Here is a 21402-nt window from a genome sequence, read left to right as displayed (position 1 = left end):
AGAGATTATATCATTGCTGCCACCTTGTGGCTTAAAATACCAACAAAAGAGTAATTTAACTAAAATTTATATCCCCTCTGACAAAGCATGAGGATTTGACACTAATTATATTTTTTTTAACTTAAACCTCAATCTTTATTTCATGAATGCATGCATTTATGGTTTAAAAATTATTTTATTTCAGTAGCATGAGGATTAAGATTTCATAAACCATCTAGTAATCTGTTTCTCCTCCAGGAAGCCAGGGTCTGTCTATATTATGACGTCAATACTTAAGGAGTCTTGTAAATTCTTAATAGACACTGGTGAGGCTGCATGTACAGCTCAGTATAAAAACTGTACGTGGTACATAGTCTAATTGATGTACAGTGATTTTATTCCTGGTGCTACAGACAAACATCAGAAAGGAAACTGACCACAGTTGACAATGGAGAAATTATTCCCCAAATAGCTAAACATAACTAAGTTAAACAACATAATATGCATAATATTTTCTAAAAATAAATTTATATTCAGAACTTAATCAAAATGATTTGTGATGTCCTAGAGCTGTATTTTTAGGTGGTATTAGACTTCTTAATTTGGTAACATTTTTTATTCTAATCACAAAAACTATAGCAATGTTGAGAAAACCTTAAAATCTTTTTAATTGCTTTTTTTCCCACTTTTTAAAGCCTGTTGGAATGTAAAAAAAAATGTTAAATAATTTAATTTTTGTGGTTCTTATTTTTCTGATGCTTTTAATTCTTTGTAGTCTACCACCCTCAAGGACAATTCTAGGTGAACGAATACTTTGCAGCCATGAATCCTTACCTATCCTTACATTTTCCCAATTTTTCCAGGCTCTAGAAGTATTGTATCTATTGCAGAAGGTAACAGGGCTTCTTCTGATTTTACTCATAGCTGGTTCAACTACTTATGCACAAATTCAAGGACTTCCTATTTTTTATTGAGAATAAAAATGCTCAAGGAGTTCTTTTTCTGGATTTTTCAAATACTGAACTGTTACAGAAAATTGATTGGAAGTGTAAGCACCAAGCATATTTTTTCTCAGAACTATATGTCCTAATTGACATAACGGAACAGGAAAATGATATATACCATTGAATCATCATATACAACGGGCAGGTTACACCAAACAAAGCAACATCTTCAAAGATACCTCGAGTTAAAAGTGACTCTGAGACTTGGCAATACCAAGGAAAATTAGCATAGCAAAATGTTTTATTTTTATATTATAAAGCATTTTCATTTCAATCATTAGAACTGCCTTTGTACTGAGAATGCTAGAAGACCATAATTACACTTAATTTTAAAAATGTGTTGTTTTTATTACCTTTGCCAATACTTTTCTCTTAAAAGCTCTAAGACAACATGTTTTTGTCATGGTAGCTAAGCAGTGGCAGCAACTGGTACCTGAACCTGAGGATATCCAGCCATGTCTTTAAACTTAAATGTAGTTTTTAAAACAGGATAACTGGATCATAGTTGCCTAACAGAAAAGATCATTGCAGTTCTTGAGTTGTGCCCAGGTATTGTTTTGGACAGGCATTAGTTTGGGCCAAAGTCAGGCCAGCAAGTGATCTGAGTGCATCAGTGATAGGCAATTAAGTTTTCTTGCCTGTGGCCATGTTTTGGCACTGTTTATTTTCCTGCTGTAAGTTGAGCTGCTGGCAGCTATACTCAGAATATTCTGAATTTCTTTGAAATTTGCCACACCACAACTGGCACTTGATACAACTTACAACCTAAATTAATGTAAGGGATAGATAAATTTAGCTTTCTTTTATACTGTGATAATCTTCATTAGTTTACTTTCTCATAAATATTAGTTTACTTTCTCATAAATATTTGCAAGTCCAACTGAGAACATCAGTTACTTGAAAACAAAGTAATTTATTGTGCAATAGCTTAAAAATATTTTTTCTATAGAAAGTGAATATAATGCAAAAGGAAACATTTTCCTACCAAATTCAAATCTGTGATAAAATAACAATTATGCAAAATATAATTACTATTTTAAAACTTCACTTTTGAGTTAATTTTCTTTATCTGAGGCTATTCATTGTTGAATTTTGAAATGAAAACTATCTGGCAAAACTGAAGTATCAACGAATCTGTCACACTATCTTTCTTTACGGATTCCATCATAGAAAAGTAAATCACATCCCAAGAGGAAATAAAGGAAAATATGCCTTCTCAGATGCATATTTTTGTTTTAAAAATTCAGGTAAGAAGGATTCTGAAACAATAGCCAAGCTTGAATTGTTGTATGTGACTAGTTTTTAATAGGTCTCCTTTCATTCGACTTAATTTATGTTCAAGTGATAAAATGAGAAATATGCTTTTCTTCCTTCCCAGTTTTCAGTTTGTCTCATGGCACATGATACATATATTAATTTAGAAATATTTCATGCATATATTCCATACATATATTTCCAGTGCCATGTGATTTTAATTCTCATCATAACATGAAATCTCAAACTATGGCTCTGAACATTTATGGACAGATTCATCTAGTATCAGCTGAATTCCTTATTTCCTCTCTATTGTATTGATAATTCTGAGTTTTAGCCTTAGTAACATCAAAACCCTAATTAAAGCCCCTGTGTCTCCTTTACTGTTACCAACTTTTGAGTGAAAATCTATTCAACACTTCTTGCCGAATAAAAGGCAACATAATTCTATGGATGAACTGGAGTTTCTAATGATGTAGAATATTTGAAACTTGTCTGTAATCATTATGATATTAGAACTTGGAGAATTAATCAAGTGTCTTTCCAAAGTACTCAGTTCTTTCTGTGTATTCATATTGGAATCCACAGATTCATTTTGTCAATTTTTGTTTTTAAGTTTTTTATAAAGTACAAAAATGGTGCCTTGCTGCTGCTTTTCTGTTTATGACATATAAATAGACTTCTCCATACAAAACAAGAAATTAGACCTACCTAAGTATATTTTCTTATGTCATTTATCTATGTTTTATGACAGGTTCAGTGTTTGCTTCAGTCGAGTACAGAAATGTTATCCTTTGTCAGCAGTTGAATCCATCTACTAAGATATCTTTTTATTATCTCAGTGTAAACTAAAGTCCAATTCTTAATGCTATCTTATCCGCTCTTGATATTTTATTTTTGCAATCAGGGCATCTTGCTAATTTGGTTTGGTTGGGGTTTTTTGTTTGTTTTGATTTGGAGGCAGACATTTTTCCTTCCTGCTCATTCTTATCCTTGATGTTTTCCTTTTTGCATGTTTTCTTACATCCTGTTTGTGCAACTATATCACAGGCCTCCATTTACTCCTTCACAGTTATGGATGTCATAAACCTGGCTGTATTATAAAATGCTGAATGTTCTCTTTCCCACTAAGTTCTTCAAGGACAAAAGTTGGTAACTGCCAACATCACCTTAAAATTTGAGGCTTAAGTTCCTTAAGCACTTCTAAGAAATTACTACTAATGTGTGCAAAAAAGTTGTCTGTATTTAAATTCTCTCCATTTAAGCTCTTCTATCTTGTCCTGTAGGAGGCCATGGTTTTCCTACCTCCCTTTAGATTCCAGCTGAAAGAATACTTTGTGCTCATAGAAGAGGGTATTTTGCATTATTTCAGAACTCATCTCAAACTGTGTTAGTCTTCTTTAGCAATGCTTCTTCAATTAGTAACCATGCCATGATCATCTTTCATTGTCTTTACTTAGATAATGATTTATGCCAACTGTCAATTTGGATAGCCATACTGTCAGCCAGAGTTAGACTTATCCTGCCTCCTTGTTGTTACTTGCTCAGTACATTTCCAAGTACAACATCTTTCCCTATTGCTCCCCTCTTTGCTCCTTAACGTTTGAAGCCAGGTCTTTTCAGAATAAAATAGTTTTTCATTCGTGCAACTTGTGCTAAGCTCTTAAAAAAAAGACCAGTCTTAAGTCATTAGGATATATTCAGTGTCATACATACTTAAATTGCAGTACTGTTACAGAAAATCAACTTACTGTTTCGCTTCTTTTTTCCCTTCTGGAAAGGATTTATTTGGAAAAGCAAAGTCAAAATCAGCCACTGCATTTTCTCAGAAATATGCAAGAATTGCTCTGTGCCAAGTTGTAGAAGCAGGTGATTCCTAAGTTCAGGATGTGTAAATATCTGAAAGATCTGTAAGTAAAAGCATGCCTGTTTACACAGTTTATTTTAATGATATCTTCATCTCTAAATGAATGAGTTTAAAATTATAATGGAATTCTAAAGGAAGTCACTCTATGATTATAATTTCAATGCTGTTTTCACTGTGCCTTCTCTTTTTACTCACATTCCTTTTAACTACTGCTATACTTCTTCCTAATTATTTTCCCCTAAAAACAAGAAGCATCTTTTCCCATAGATGAATATCACCTTGGTATTCAATGATCCCAGATGCCAAATGCTTAAGTATTTTATTGCAAGCAGCAACTCTTATGTGTAATTTCTTCAGGTTTCTCTGGCGAACTCTTCCTCTCTTGCTATAGAGACACTTCCCAAAACATTTGTCTGCTGCACTTATGACTTATCTTTCATTCAGATTTGTAGGGTTTTTTCTTGATCTTAGTACATATTATTAGTATATATTATTAGGTTATGTACATATTCCTTACTCAAACCCACCTTTAAAAGGTTCATATGGACAATCAGGAGTTTACTAATGAATTAGCTAAAGAAATGTGTGAAAGCAAAAACAAGTGTTTCCTCCACAGACAGTAAGTGTTTTATAGTTCTTCTCTGGTAATACTGCTAACAACTCGAAATGTGTAGTGTGCTTGTTGTCATACTGCAGTGAAATGAGCTTTAGGGTTTCTATTGCCTTTAGCAAAAAGGAAAATATTGCTGTGCTATCTCACAGCATCTAACAGTCACTGACATTCTGCACTCCTTAGGGCATATTTTAGCTGTAATTCAACAATATTCTCAAAGAACAAGAACATTTTGTTCAAAATCCCAATAAAACATAAAAATTTGAAACAAAACATAATAAGTACCTGGAAAATACCTTCCCCCCTCCAAAATTAGGTCGTCAACTTTTTCTTCCTGAACAGTAGCATTGTTCTACCTGGTATATTTAATCATTAGGTGATATATTTAAATAAATGTTTTAGGATGTGTTTTGTTTAGAAACACCCAAAGAAAAACAAAAAAAATTATTCAATGAACTCACAGGTTAAATGGAAGGAGTTTAAACCAGTTTATAAAATAATAAAGTACCTCAAGCATAGCTTTGAGAATGTATGAAATGTATGAAATGTTACCCAAATAAGTTACCCAAATTTATCATTGCTGTAGGGCAGTTAAATACTTTCATTACATATAATGTACTAATACATGAGCAGAGCTAACAAACAAAGCCGTTTGCACAGCAGTTTATGGGCTCTGGCGTATGATATGCTAAGCTTCCTGGGAACTCCTGGGGTCATCAGAGGACTACTGTGAAACTTTGAAGAGCTTCAGGGTGCCTGGTGCTCCCCAGAAGGGATAGCTACAGAAGGCTGTGACTGCTAACAAGCTGTAGCAGTGTCCCACAAGCTTTGTTGCCAACTTTCCTTGATTTATGGGGACTTGAAGCTTTTTGTTTCCAGCTGACTCCACATTAAGGACAGCCAAGCATGCTTTCAGCAAATGCTAGAAAGAGTGTATATAACTGCCAAGCCCAGAGCACAGCCAACAGAGGAGAAGGGGCCAGAAATTCTACTGAGGACACTGTATACTTAGGTAGTGAGATGCTGCAGGGCACTGTCACTGACCATCCACAAGAGTAACTAGATCAGCACATTAGAGACCTCAAACCAGACTGAGATCCTCAGGGAGGATGCAGTTCTGTAGGATCGGATGATAATGTCCATGCCTGGAAGAAGCACTTTTATGCTGGATGAGGATCTGTGTTGCCAAGTAAAGGAGCTTCAGAAGGCAGTCTGCAGACTGTGAAACTGAGATGGGAACAATATTGTATTCTTCAAGACCCTACAAATACAAGAACCTGAACTCCCAGACACAGTGAAGCAGACCCAGGAAGAGCCTTTGCATAAGATTTTGGAAATGGAGACTCCAGTTACAATGAATGCTAGAGGCCTGTAAGCTTGACAACAGGATGAGGGCTCCTATCCTATCTGAGCTCTGCCACTACAGAGTAGGCTCAGTGAGCCGGTACTAGAAGACAAACTAGAAACTCTGTCCAGTGAAATTTCTAAATCAGCTAAACCTGAGTCATGAGGCAGCATGAGAAGGAAGGATGAGTTATGGCAAGCACTGGGAGACTCTATGCTGCAGGCTCCTGATAGGAGATGGAGCAAGTAACTCTTGAAATAGTTTCCACACACATGATGGAAAAGAAGGTGCTCGGAAGAACGTTTTCACAAAGGCAAAGCATTCCTAATGATAGCAATCAATGAGATGACTGGCTTGACAGATGAGAGGACTGTGGATGCTGTTTCTCTTGAGCTTTAGAAAGACTTAACATCCATAACATCCTCATAAACAAAACATGCTGAATGGCTGGACACAAAGACCATATTCAACATAATTCATCCTTTCATCACATTATGTAGCAATGACACTAAAACTGAAATTCAATGGCTTGTCTTTTGTAGCTACAGTTCTGGTCAGTAACAAAAATGCTGCCACTACATGTTGTGGTGTGTTTTTCTTTAATTTGACATTTGTTCTGTGTATGTTCAAACCCCCTCCCCCAATCTCCTCCCTTCCCCAGTTCTCAATCTTCCCAAGCTCTTCCCTAAACCCCTCCTTTCCAAGTTGTCAATCCTCCCCTTTCCTGCCTCTTTCCCCAGAACATTCCCTGTCATTCCTCCTAATCCCCTCCCCTGTTTCCAGAGCATTCCCTGTCTATTTGGAGAGGCTCAACACCCTATTGGTTACTTTGTGTTATTCCCCTCCCCTGTTTCCGCTGATAGATTTTTGCTATGTTAGTCCCTCCTTAGACTCCTCCCCAGCCCTGCCCTCATTCATTGCTGTTCCTAAACCCCTCCTCTTGAGTTCCTGTATAAAACCTTTGTTCACTCTCCCAAAGAGGTCTTGGGGCTCACTGAATAAAACCATCCTGTTCATCCTCAAGTCCCGTGTCGCCTCCGTCTGTCCCTGTGCTGACAACTGGGACAGCAGAGCTCCGCAGGGGGAGCGGCCGCCCGTTCTCTTCCCTCTCGCCGCCCAGCACGCCACCGCTCGGGGCATCGCGGCAAGAGAAGCTGCCCGCGTTACAACAACTACATGATAATCTTGGTTGAGATGTCATAGGATGTGATGATGTGTGGGATGGTGAGAATTAAAAATATAATAAATAGAAATAAGATAGTCAATGCACAAAAAGAATGTCTTAAAAAAAGTTTTCAAGACAGATTTCACTACCTCATTATTTCTAATCCTAATATTATAATGCTTCTGTTGCACATGATTCATAATAGACTCATTCCTGCTTGTTCTTTTGCCCTTCATTTAACTGCTACCTTAAAGAACATGCACGTTTTTAATTTGGAAAATCTTAATAAAATAGGAAGTTTAAACAAGCAAATAAACAAAAAATGCTGCTGACACTTTAAAAATGGCTCATTAGAAATGAATGGGAAAACCATCTGTCTTTGTTAGCTACAGATTAGATATTTCATGCATCAGCAATGTCTAATACATGCACAAAGAAACAAATTTTTTCAAGGATTATGGGCATTGCTGCTGACATTATATCCCTTCAAACCATGGAGAATCAGTAATAAACAGTTCCACATAAAAAGACAGGGTGTAGATCCCATTCTCATTACTATAAAAACTGTACTTTTTCCTTTGACTTGTGAGGTCATTAGTAAAATCTATGCTTCACTTCTTGGAAGAGATTTCATTGGTTTCATAGGCATAGATCCTTTTTCCTATGTTCTTAAAGCAATACTAAACTGGTCAAAGGTCAAAATTTTTGTAAATTAAATGTGTCAGTTTTAATGTCAAAATGTTACATGTGTTTATTTTGTCCTGAAATTACTTCCCTACCAATAGAATGGCAATGTTTCATCTTCAGTTATGAGGCATTTCCTTTTGAAGCAGAGAATTATTTTCAGAGCATAACAGTCAGAATATCTTAAAAAAATTAGAATGGGATGGGAACTAAAAATTGATTTTGGAGAAGAGCATTATTGTATATTTAGAAAACACAATTTTAAAAAAGGATTAGTTACTCAGTTGCATCTTAGAAATTGGTGCTCTGTTAGATCAATAGAAGCATTATAGGAGTTTATTTAGACTGCAGTTACAGACTGTACACTGTTAGCGGTCTTCTATAAACCAGTGCTCACTCTTCAGCAATACCAAGCAGACCAATTCAGGAACAGTAACCATCATATTTTCTTCTACTAAATGCCAGTTTGGATATAGGGAAAAAAATCTATCAGAGTTATAGAAGTGAGCCTTTATCTTTGAAGGTCACAGGTGGAGAAAAGGGGCTACAAATACAAAAATAACAGCTCTCTATGAGCAACCATAAGCATTGTTATTTGTAGGTTTCTTGGACTTGTTCATTCCCTGTTTGGAAGGGACAGTCATAAAATTTTCATGGGTTTGCCCTATTGAAATAACTCAGTGAGACACCCATAGAAGAAAGTTGTATTGTTTATATTACAGTAGATATCAAAGGTAGATAAAGACATAACTGACTCTTGCAGATGAACTGAAAATAATTTTTGGTATTTGCTTTTATAGCTTATATCAAAACAATAATCTTTTTAAGGAGAAGACTATTTTATAAAAGGCTGTTTGCCAGAATATGACAAGTCAAATTTGGTTTTTTAACAGGATCTGCAGTACAGAAATAGTTACCTCATGTGTGACTGCAGTATTCGAGCAGTGCAGATATATTTGTTTGTTTGCCTGTCTGGTTTTTTATAACTTTGAGAAGTCCTGTCTTGTTTGAAGATGCTTATTTTTTTTTAATTTTTTTTTGTTTGTTTGTTTGTTTGTTTACTATTTATATGCTTGAAAATTGATTCGTGGGCTAAACTAATCAAGATCTGTGTTAGGTGATTTTTGGTCAATTTAGACTTGAAAGGTAAAATGTTATTTCCTCTGTTATTCTTTTGAGGTTACAATTCTCTTGCATTATTAGGTAAATGTTATAATTTGGCATATTAATGAAGGTCAGTTTGTGCAAATCCTTTTTTCTTTTATTTCTCTTATTCTAATAAGTAATATGAAAACACAGATTTCTCTGCTTCTTAATCTGTTTACAAAGTATTTTCTAGACTGCCAGTATTATGACACTCTCTAGCCTTTCCAAAAGTTTTATTTTCTATAGGTTCTTTTGAAAATCTGAGTTATAATGTTGAAGTTAGCATAACTGCTACTGAGTTCTGAAAATGTTTCAATAGTTCCCTTGAAATATAGAAATATAGATACTATATGGTTAAGTGATGTTATGATGATCTAATATATTCTGCTATAATAAATAGTATATCTATCCTTAGTTATCAGTTTTTAGAATCTAATTGATTTTAGAATCTAATTGATTCTAGGCATAAAGTATTCCATGCCTTCTATGTTTGGAATAAATAAAAAGAAAAATGGGAAATAAAAAGATAAATAATACATTAGTCAATTTGTTCAAATAAATATTTTCTTACACCCTTTCTTCTATGCTTGGATCAGATAGTGCTTTGATGTCAGACTGAGCCATGGCAATGTTTGTTCTATGATTCTTTTCCTTGGAACTTGAGTAGGCCCTTGGTAAACATCAATCAACAATACTGAAAAATTTTCCATAGAATATTGGAAATAGTTCTGCAAAACTGGTAGAGACATCTTGCTTAAATAACTTGCACAGTTCAAAAACTGCAAAATGAAGGAGACAAACATTTCTTTGCTCAAATCATCATGCAGAGTTCATTTGCACAGACTTCTGAATTGGTGTGCATTTTGTTCAATTTTTTCTCATGTCAAATTCTCCAAATGTCAAGGTAATCTGTCTTCACAGTTAGATTTGTATTGTTCATGCTTCATAAAAATTCAAAGTTGGAGCATGTTATTTAGCCCTTCATGTTGCCATGCTAATTATTGCTAATAAAGTTTGCAATTGTAATCACCTTTATTTGGCCTTTTTTGATTGCCTGCGGTGGAAGAAAGAGACCAGAAAATATCTCCTTTACTCCTCTGAGAAAAAGTTCTTTCTGTTATCAGCACTCTACCCAAAGAGTTCATTTTTATCTTCTGCAATCAGTGTAATCTCTGTGTATAGGGTGAAGAGCTTTGAGGTCAATTGACAGAACTACGACTACATTGCTTAACTTCCCGAATTTAACAAATGTTTCTCCTGGAGGGGCTGTTACCTGCATTCAGGTGATAGCTTCTACTGTTTCAGTGCAGCATTTTTCTTCCTTTCAGATTTTTCAGGTCAAAAAGGACTTGTCTCAAAATCAATACTAAAATGCTATAAGAGTTACCTGTAACTCTCAGAAAATATCAGAGCAATAAAAATTGAGGAAAGGCATTGAGCTGCTTTCCATAACAACTAGGCTCTTTACACAGTAATCTTGAGTAGGGGAAGAGATTTCCAAGGGGAAATAGTGCTGAAGATATCAGTTTCCACAGGTGCAGCAATAAACCCAGTTGCCATCAAAGACTGGCATTAAATTAAGAGAGTGGAGCACAAGCAAACAGGCAACTGGGGAGATGAAAACCTTTTATTCAAAATCCTTGAAAGATGCAGAGTCATCCTGACAATTGATTTATTCAAAATCTGAGTCTAACAGATTAATTTACTGTAACTCTTGGAAGCCACATGACAACTGATTCCTTCTGATTCTTGAAAGTATGAAATAACACTTTTTTTCTCTACCAAAGTAAATCAGTAACACCCAAGAAATTGGAGGCAGATCATTTATTACTTTCTTTTCATGGTAGCATTGATTTATTGATTCTCAGTTTTTCAAATTAAGGGTTTTCTCCTTGACACATCTTTGTAGAGATGCTGCCTATTAAAAAGGCTGCAAATTACATATTTTCTTCCAGATTGTATGATGAAATCTTGAATTACCTTGTTGCTGCTGTACTGATAGCTGTTCCAGTGAGGAATGAAAGATACACAGGCAAAGAATGCAAGTCTTGGTGTTAGTGACCAGAGATGGTGAGATAAAAAGGCATTTATGTCCTTTTCCCTTTGCGTTTTGTTAAGGAACGAAGGAAGTCTAATGTGGGTTAAGTTAATAGAGGATGTTACTCAAAGAACAGCTTCACACGCCAGAATGCATAAACATTCTCTTTGAGGATATGCTGTAATTCAAGAAATTAATGCTGCTACTCAGAAATTTTTTTGACACACAGAACACAAATTTAAACACACTTTTCTTTCTCTTTACCCTGTGCTGTGTGATAAATTGCTAAGCTGCATTCCAAAATTTTCATATTACTATGGCATCCTTTTTGTACATCATGATAAGTTTTGGAGATGAAAGTTCCTAAATTTTAAGGGATGATTCAGTATTCTTAAATATTATTATAATTTATATTTAAAAAGTTGTACATGGTAAACAGTTTTTCTAACACCTTAGATAATAACCAAAACTGTAAAGCAAGAGTAAAAAATACACCCAAACATTAGAGTGATTTTTTTGTATTTTTAAATTAATCACTACTACTTCTAAAATAGGAATTTAAGTAGGCAAGACTAATGGGAAGGAACTTCAACAATGGTTTTCCCCATGATAATGGTCTATGAATGAGACAGTTGATACCGAAACATGTTTTATTTTCTGGTTCAGGGCCATATGATCCAAGTGATCCTCCCATATGACAGCAATAATAGTCAGTTTTGCTTATTACAATTTTACTTGTTTTGTTGTCTTTCTTAATTAAAAGTATTCAAAGTATTCAGCACTTGTGCTTTTAAAGCACAAATACTCATTCAAATTAGACAGTTTGACTAGCAATTTTTAATTATTTTAATGTTTACCAGCTAAAACAGATAACAATGTAAATTCATCTGGCCTTGTAGATAGGACGAATTGCTGTTATTGAGATAAATAAGGAAAGAGTTTGATCCAAAAAGAAAGTAAGTGTGTACCTCATCTCTGGAGTCCAGTAGTCTGAAAGATGCATCCACCCTGATACAAGATGTATCTTATATTCTGGTTCAGGAAAATGGAAAAAAGAGAACAGCAGCATGAAACAAAGGGAGTTCAAAGTATAAATATCCTGCGTAGCATGTAAAATTCTGTCTCCTGAAACAGAAATGTGTGCATTTCAGCTGGAACAGAGCTTAAAGCAGAAGCAGAAATATAGCTTGCTGTCTCACTGAGCTGAATGTTACCTTGTGATTGTGTGAACTCATAACTTCAAATAGAGAATTAAGGAAGAAATATAAGGAAAACAAACAAATATAATTTTCTATATCTGCTCCTCTAAAATATGTTTGTTTGAGGATTTTTTTGTAGTGTAATGTTCCTGAATACACAGAATATCAGGAATAAATTTTAGTTACTGTTACCAAAGGGAAGAACATGAGCAGAGAAATATGAGAGGAAAGTATACAGAACAAAGTATATATTTAAAATTAAAAAAAAAAAAGCTATGATTAAAAGTCTGAAACAATTGAACTGGAAGAGAATAAAAACTACATAAACCTACTTAAGTAGATTTTCTGTATACATCAAACATGCAAAAGACACACTTAGACAATATTAATAGAGTAACAGAAACTTAATTTTTTATCTCTCTTCCCAACAATATACATCCCAAGTAATTTTTCTCCAGTGTGGGGCCAATATACATGAATATCTGTTATTACCTGGTACCATTCCCCAAGTACTTAATCTATGTTTTCTTAGCCACCACTTCAAATTCAACTTGTGTAGGTAGTGTATATACTTCCCATAAACCAATATCTACATCTCAATTAAATTAAAAAATGGTATGTGTATGTATGACAAAGATAACTGTTTTTTTCCATAATTTTATCTTCATATCCTTATTCTAACAGTGGATAAAAGCAGGTGGACTTTCTTTGAAGTACAATTTTTGCAATTTATGTTCACTTATCAATTTACTCTGTAATGGACAAACTGGTCTTTGGTTACTTACTGATTAATCCTTTGGAGAGAGCTATATCAACCAATTCCCTCAGGCTCCTGGGGTGCATCTCATGGAATTCTATGCACTTAGGTATATTCAGGTTCTTCAAACCTGACCTTCTCCTAGGATGGGAAGGACTTCAGTCCCCCAGTACCTGGCATGAGCTTCAGAGAAGTGGGAAGTGAGATTAACAGTAAAAACTGAGGCAAATAAAAATGTTTAATATCACAGTCTTCTCTCTGTTGATTGTTTCCAGTTCTCCTGTCTTATTTATTGCAGCAGTATGTTTTCTTTAACCTTACTTTTGTGGCAAACATACTGCCAAATCCTTTTTTATTCTTTCGGCTCTTGCCAAATTAAGCTCCAAATGGGCTTTAGCTTTCCTAATGCCACTAGTACATATCCAGATGACATCCCATATTGTCCCCAGGATATATGTCCCTTATTCCTCGCCTGTGTATTTCCTTCTAACACTTCACTTTACCCAGGAGATTCTTACTGAGGCCTGCTGGTTTTCTGCCTTCTTTACCTGATTTCTTACATCAAGAACTGTACTCTAAAAAAAAAATATATTTAAAGAGTTTTTTTCAGATCCCTTTTCCCCGAAGGCAGTTTCCTAGGGGATCCCATGGACCCAAATACTGAAGTCTAATCTAAAATTCTAATCAACTGGAAGTTTCCTCTCCTAAAATTCAGGGTCCTGCCTACTCCATTGTTGTCCTATACCCCTCAGGATTGTTAATTCCATCCGAGCATTAGCACTGCAGCCCAGGTTAATGCTTTCTCTAATTAGTTAATCAGTGTCATATTTGATTGGTTGCAAATGGAGAGCTCTAGGAATAAAGCAGGGAATGAATTATGGTGATGATTGTAAAGGCAGGCTCAAATGAATTTATGGGAGAGGAGAAGAGATATAGGTGAAAATCTGAGGAGATCATCTCAGGGTGGCATGGGAGAGTAGAGAACTAGGAGCACAAGAAGAACTTCAGAGATAAACTTGTGATAGCTTTTTCAGGTTGAAGCTGGTGAAAGAGGTCTGGTAGCTGTCTGTGGAACAAAGAACATATTAAACTTTCAGAGTATGAAAGAAAAAAATATGTTTGTAGGGAAAAGAAGAGACAGAAACATGAGTGTTTGAAGCCTTTGTAGTGACTGGAAGTGTATGTCCTTGGAGCTTTGTGGTGTGTGATGGCACCCTAAATTTCAAGCTGTGCATGTATTGAAAGCAAGCTCTTATTTCACTACTTCAGATGACCCAACAGCCTCTAGCTTACAAGGAATAAATTTGTCAGTGAGCACTCGGGTTTCTCAGGCTGTTAGTTGATTTGATTGAATGCACTAAACAACATAAATCCTTTCTGTAGAATGGCCCATTGTTGCATGTATTGTATGGCTAACAGGCTGACCTAAACTTCACTGAATGTCTTGCCATTTCTCATCAAGAATCTGTCAAAGAGGCAGTTGAATGATGGGCACACTGTAGCTGAGGTTTCATTTTAGGATTTTTGTTGCTTTGACTGTACCACTGGAAAAAGCAGTTCTGGTGCTACTTAAATATTGTGATTTTGTCTGCAAAACCACTTTTATCTGTGTCAAAGGTAAGTGTTCTGATTGGTATTTTCTAAAATGTTTTTTTAATACAGAAGACTAAAAAGACCAGTTTCTTGTACTTTTCTACTGTAAAGAAAGAGGTCTAAAAGAAAAAGAATGTCATCTTCTGAAATTTGTTCTACTCTGGAATATAAATCTACATTACTGCTTATCACAGAATATGCTGAGTTGGAAGGGACCAATGAGGATCATCATGTCCAACTGCTGCCCCTGCACAGGACCATCTCCAAGAGTCACATCACATGCTTTGGCATTAAGCTTTGGCATTTTTCCAGAGCTTCTAGCTGAGCTAGGTTGGAATAAACCCACCAATATGATCTTCTAATTGACAGACAGCCACTTTAGAGCTCTTAAGATTCAGGAGAGACTGCCTCTGCAGTTGGCATGCTGAAAAAATGGTTTTGGCCCAGAGAAGCTCCTGCCAAAATGTACAAATAATTGTTAAAAGAGAGCAAGATAAAAGGAGGCAGACTCTTCTCAGGGGTACCCAGTGATAGGAAAATATGCAGTGGTCAGGATATAAACTACATTAAATTCTACATGAAGATAAAATATACTCCTTTTTTTTTAATGTGAGGGTGGTCAGGTGCTGGAATAGATTTCCCAGAGAGGTCTCCATCTTTGAGATACTCAAAACCAGGCTGGACAGAGACCTGAGAAAACTCTGCCTGTACCTATTTTGAGCAGGGGAGTCTAGATGAACCTCAGAAACTTTTTTCCAAAGTCAACAATTCAGGTATTCTTAAGACTCTTCCCTGTTATTTAATTCATTAAAATCTTTAATGTAGGATATAAGGCAGGTGACACCTATATAATTCACAGGAATGTGAGAAGTAGAAGGAGAGTTTTCAAGCAGGCATGAACCAAATTTAATACTTAACTTATGGAGACAGAGGAACGTACTATATTAACACTACTCTGGATACAATTAATGACTATAGCTTGCAATTTTTGACTCTAATGTTAATACAGGTGTTAAAATATAAAACCATTAATACAATTTGTGTATTTTCATTGCCATCTCCTTTTGGTTGTTTTTCTATAGAAAGCTTTTCAATTTATGGAGAGTTGTATAGAACATAAAGAGATAATACTTACGGAAGATGGTTTATATGTGTTGGAGGAATTCTGCACATGTCACAATCTAAGCAGTTAATGGGACTTACATTATTAAAATGAATAGTTTACGTAAAAGAGTCATTATTTGGTTTTCTAATATCAATGGGTGCATTTGGATTTGGTGATTGGAAAAAAAAAATATTGATGTTGGCAAAACAATAGAAAGAAATTCAGCATTGACTATCTTTATATGGACTCTTAAAAGCATATATCAGCCTTTTTTTCTCCTGAGAAATCTAGAAATTATCTTTATTTTTCTAATTAAGTGGGAAAAATCAGTAATTTTGAAAAAGTTTTTGGATTTTTGCCTTTTGATCAGTTAATTTGCAAGAATAACAGCTATAATAGCTTAATCTATAATTTGCTTTTAATAGTCCTAAAACCTCCTTACCTTTATTTAAATAACAGTTCTCATTAACACAAAATTTTGTCCTGATTCTTAAAAGTGGGCCTCAGGATAGATGCTTCTATGTAATTCTTTTTTTAGATTTAATGAGGATTCTATTAACTTTTATTTTAATAATCCAGAAAGGAATGCAAAAAGCTCTATTATTAATTGTCTCTTTTGCATTAATATTGATTGTTGCATCTCAGCTGGTAGCTGGAATGAAGCCAGGGTAGGACTGGCTAGTTCTGCAGTGTAGATAACTGCTGTGTTTCAGTGACCTAGTGTTCCCTGTAGTCATACGGAATAGTTTTGACAACTCAAAGGCACTTATGAAACTCATTAGGGAAAAAAAAAGGGGAATGAAACGTGTTTAATGTTTGCTCCTCTGCACCTCAGTTATGTCCATTAAGCTGGAGTAGGTCAGAACTGAACTGTGTTCTCCTAATACAAAGTGAAAGGCTCTCCACTTAATGAGCTTTTTAAGCTAAAAATGGAGTATAGCCAAGTGCTACAAACCAATTTGTAGTAGTGCATCAGTAGTAATTTATTCACAACTTCATAAAAGAAGTCAACAGAAAAAAGAGCAGCTGTAAAACAATTAACATCTGTTGGGTCAGTGTTCTCTGTTCAGTATGAGACATTTGAGATGCTTAATTTGTAAGATTCTGATGCTTTTATATATTGACTACTTAAGAGAAAAGTCAGTAAAGCACTGATTGGATATGCAGTGTTATTCAGTGGATGTTGCTTCTTGATAATAAATGCATTCTCCCATGTATAGCAAAAAGCAGGTATGTTTGTTGTGCATAAGCAGAGAATAAAAAATATTTTTAACCATATTTCCAAAAGTATGTTTTAAGTATCATAAATGATGAGTCCTGAAATGTGATTTTTGTCAGATATTTTAAGAATGTCTGAATGCTTTTTGGTAGTAATGACTATCAGTTTTTAACATGAGACAAATACCTAATTTCTGAATCCTTAATGCTAAAATACTCAGGCCTTTAAAATTATAAATAAATCTCCTTTGTAATATCCATTTAATTTCATGTGACATGGTAATTGTATCCAACAACTAAATAGCATAGAACACAAAAAAATCTGAAAGAAAAGACTGGGTTTTTTTAGGGGTCAAATTTGCCTTTCATGTGGCAAGCAATACCTGTGCCTTACAGAACAGAACTACATAATAGATTCTCCATTAAATGACCTGTTTGTTATTTAAGAACAATTTCTCTTATCAAATTATAACTATGAAGATATAATTAAATGGTTTAATACCTGAAATGAATAATGATCAAAGTAGACAAGAGCTGGAATAGTTCATCTTTCATATTGTCTGTTTTGCCAAATAGCTGCAAAAATAAAATAAAATAAAATTTTATTTACAGTGAAAGCAAAAGGAATGTATGACTTTTAAACTACATAGGGCCTCTTCTTTTGCAGCTAGTGAATAAATTTGGCTCTGCAAGCGTTGAAAGCATAAAATTGTTTTCTTTGAATTTACAGAACCATATCATATGTATATTATGAATAAAAAAAGATATTTTTCCAGTTAATGAAGAAAGGTTATTTACAATCAGATGTAATTTAGATTTTGGTCAAAGATTTCTCTTCTGTGTTATCACTAACAAATATTCACAAAAGCATTCAAAAAAGAGAAATAACACAATGAAATTAGGATCCTTCATGATTCCTACTTTCTTAATTGTACTGGGTATGCTACCTGATGCATTTCACCCCAAACACTGAAGTACTTACTAGTTTCACACATATTGAAAAGATGTCCTTCTAATCCTTAACACTTAAAAAATGTAATTTTCATGTTTGATAATTTGTGTTCTTATTTCATCTTAAAAATGGTCTAAACATTATTTTTGCCTGCATTTCCTAAACCAGATGGTTCTCCAAGTGATACTGTAACTTAGAAAAAGTCCTTTTGCTCAGTTAAATTCTGGGACAATAACCTGAATATAACTTTTATTCATAACACATTCTGATACAATTGTCAGGAAAAGAAAATCTAGTCACAGAAATGTAGTATTGATTTTGCTTTTAATTTGCCTTTTTTGTTGTTTTTACAATAGAATGGGTTGGAAGTGATTTGGCTGAGCTGTTAATTTTTATTCTACCAAATCAATGCTCTTTTTTTTTTCACCCCTGCAGATGCACATGTACAGCAGGGTGGACAGGGCCAGACTGCAGTGAAGATATAAATGAATGTGAATCTGAACCATGCTTGAATGGAGCCACCTGTTTTGAATCTGTGAAGCCGGGGCAGTTTGTATGCATTTGTCCTCCATTTTATACTGGTGACTTCTGCCACCAGCGCTTCAGCCCCTGTGAGCTGCCTTACAATCCATGTATAAACAATTCAACCTGCTTGGCACAAGTAGATGGAAGTCCAACGTGCATTTGCAAAACAGGTGAGAACTGGAATAGTTAATTTCTTCCATTTCTGTAGTGCTCCGGAAAATTGCAAATATATGTTGATTTGTTGCTATCTTTAATGTAAGTAGAAAAGAATATGTTTCAAAGGACATAAAACCATCATGAATTGCAGCAGGTCTATCAGTTGTGTTAAAAGACTGGAAAGATAACTTTCAGTTTACTTGCTGTAAATTTCTTTTTTTTACAATACTTATTAAATCTATGGTGGCTTAGGTTCAGCACTCGGAATCGGTATTCCTCAGTCAGTTGTTATAATGACATAGAGAGAGACATGCAACTGGCCAGCAAAGACAAAACTAAATTGACAAAACAGACAGGAAGATTTAGAAAAAATGTATGCAAATTGGTGAAAGTACAAAAATTGGAGCAAGCTGGAAATGGTTTCTTTTCCTGCTGAGCTGTCAGGAAGGCCTGGCACACCAGGGAAGTAATCTTTCCTTGCTTAATGGATATAGTGGGTTTCTCCTTGTATGCACAGCAAACCAAATCACAGCAGGTACTGACAACTTCCCTGGACCATGGCTTAAAAGACACAATTTCACCCTCAATGTAGAAGAACTGCTAAGGTGGAACGGAGCAACAGGATAACCGTGCAGAACATTGCTATACCCTTCCATGTAGGAATTAAAGAATACATTAACTAATTAACAACTGTACTGAAAAGTTAGAAAATTTAAGTAGCGGGGGAGTACAATTGCTGAAACTGTAATTGGATCAGGATTTTGAAGTCTTCACTGTTATGCCTATAAAGGTAGGTGCCTCTTAGGGACAAAGGATAGTAGATAACTACAGTGTTATATGGCAATACTATTATTTGTCATTTAATAACCTACAAAGATATGGATATCATATCTAGGAGCACATAATACCTTGGGTTTTTTACTATTAAGGTAAAGGTTACCACAAGCTGCTGAGGTAAAAATCCCAAACATCACTTTGGAGGTATGCAAGTTGCTTAGCGAAGCATCTTTAATAAAACCTGTTTTTCAAAAACATAGATAGATTACTCCAAGACACTGACTTAGTAGTAAATGGCATTTAGAATAAACTTCCCAGTAGCTAACAGTCTGGTCATTAGAAAGTTTGAGTCTGGTATAAGAGGAATCTCATAATGTAGCAGTGCTTACCAAATTTTAGCAACTATCTGTAGAACACCATATCTGAAATAGGAACAACAGGACCATAAGTTATACCACTATCAGTGGTACATATTTAGAAGAAAAACAGAATATACACTGGCTAGGTCAGAGAAGATAAAAGCTGATAGAATATGAATTGGGCAGAATCAAAGTTGATGTAAGATGTTAGTTTAGGACAGAATTACCACAGCAAATTGGTAGGAAGGTGATGAAGTCATGAATAGCTGTAGTACAAAACAAAGCTGCATCTTTGTTCCCATATGTACATTAGGGAATTATAGTTGTCTGATTTTGCTATGAGTTCTAAAATTCCTATAAATACAGTTAATGTAAAACTTCCTCTTGAGCTGTTTGCCCTAGATACAGAGGTTCTCTTCCTTCAAGGAGATAGATTATAGTATTTGTGTAACAAAACTCGGCTCTCATATCATAGATCATGGAAGAGTGTTAGACCATGACTTTAAGTTAAATTGTTCACACAAGCAGGTTAAGCAGTTTAAAAAAATCTGATCTCTACAATTGCACAATGGTATATTCAAGACTGCAAATGTTGTAGGGAGGGCCATTATTGCAAAAGCTTAGGAATCACTGTTGTAGAACAAGTTTCCCAAGAGATGTACAGAAAACTCCTCTCAAATACTTTGTCAGTACTTTATGAGCAAGGGTTTGATCAAGACAGCTGGGAGGACATACGGGTTCAAGCTGTTAATCATATAGCCAGCACTGAATCTCCTTAAATGATACACACTAAATGCAAAGAAAACAGGAGGAATGGAAAACTTAGAGCAAATAGCAGAATTTTTATTGCCTAATTTATCAGTATGCCTTTCCAGTATTAGAGAATTCCATTCTTAGAATTAATCTTAATAGAACTGAAAATTTAGTGTAACAGAAAAGCAAGGACATGTAAGCAAAACTATAGAATTTAAATAATGTTGAAATATTTGTAGCTGAGCCCTGGCCACTGTTTGTAAATTCTCCAAAATGTCTACATGAGAATAATCCAAAGAGCAATTCAACTGCATATATAAGCAAAATAGAGAGTAAATATACAAGAGTATAGGCATTAGACCATGCTCTTCTACATAGTGGCAAGCACAAAAGTTATTTTTTTAGAGACAATGTGAAAGAAAGATAGGAGAGTTTGGTAAAAATAGGGACACTTTCTGAGAACAATGGTGTTCCAAAAAAAAAAAAAAATTGTGGAAAAAATGTATTCAAAATCACTATGAGAGAGCATACAACTACTGAGTGCAAGATTAGCTCTCTGGCTGGGACTGATGAACAAGTTTAATTAATGATGAAAAGGGAGATAATATGTAATAGTTTTCAAAAGGTGTGAAACCTGTGTAATTATAAGCACATAAAAATTGCAGAAAATAACAAGATAAAAAAATAATTTTCAACCATGAACTACAGGACAGAGAGTATCTAGTGTTTCTAATAAGACCTTTTTAAACTGTGATTTATTATTTTAAAAGAACTGTTAGTAGATATTGGTATAGTAGCAAGGCAAGCTAGTAGGAAAGGCAGATACAGTTGTTGCTCAGATAAAGAGAAGAAATGAAGGGCAAGATCGCTGAATTAAAATGGTTCCTAGAATTTCTGCTTCATAGAAGGTAGA

General features: G+C 34.8%; 1 protein-coding gene across 1 annotated transcript in view; it reads left to right on the top strand.

The window, feature by feature from the left end:
* LOC110468097 (protein eyes shut homolog) overlaps window positions 1–21402 on the top strand; it is a 386727-nt gene that overhangs the window by 203715 nt on the left and 161610 nt on the right. The window contains exon 18 of the mRNA XM_085574727.1: window positions 18355–18614. Coding sequence (XP_085430853.1) covers window positions 18355–18614 — 260 coding nt within the window. The remainder of the gene's footprint in view (window positions 1–18354; window positions 18615–21402) is intronic.

Source organism: Lonchura striata, chromosome 3 (assembly GCF_050655825.1).
Source record: "Lonchura striata isolate lonStrDom1 chromosome 3, ASM5065582v1, whole genome shotgun sequence".
Taxonomy (NCBI): Eukaryota; Metazoa; Chordata; class Aves; order Passeriformes; family Estrildidae; genus Lonchura; species Lonchura striata.
The sequence above is the reverse complement of the archived record's forward strand: the minus strand, read 5'-3'. Positions and strand labels throughout refer to the sequence as shown.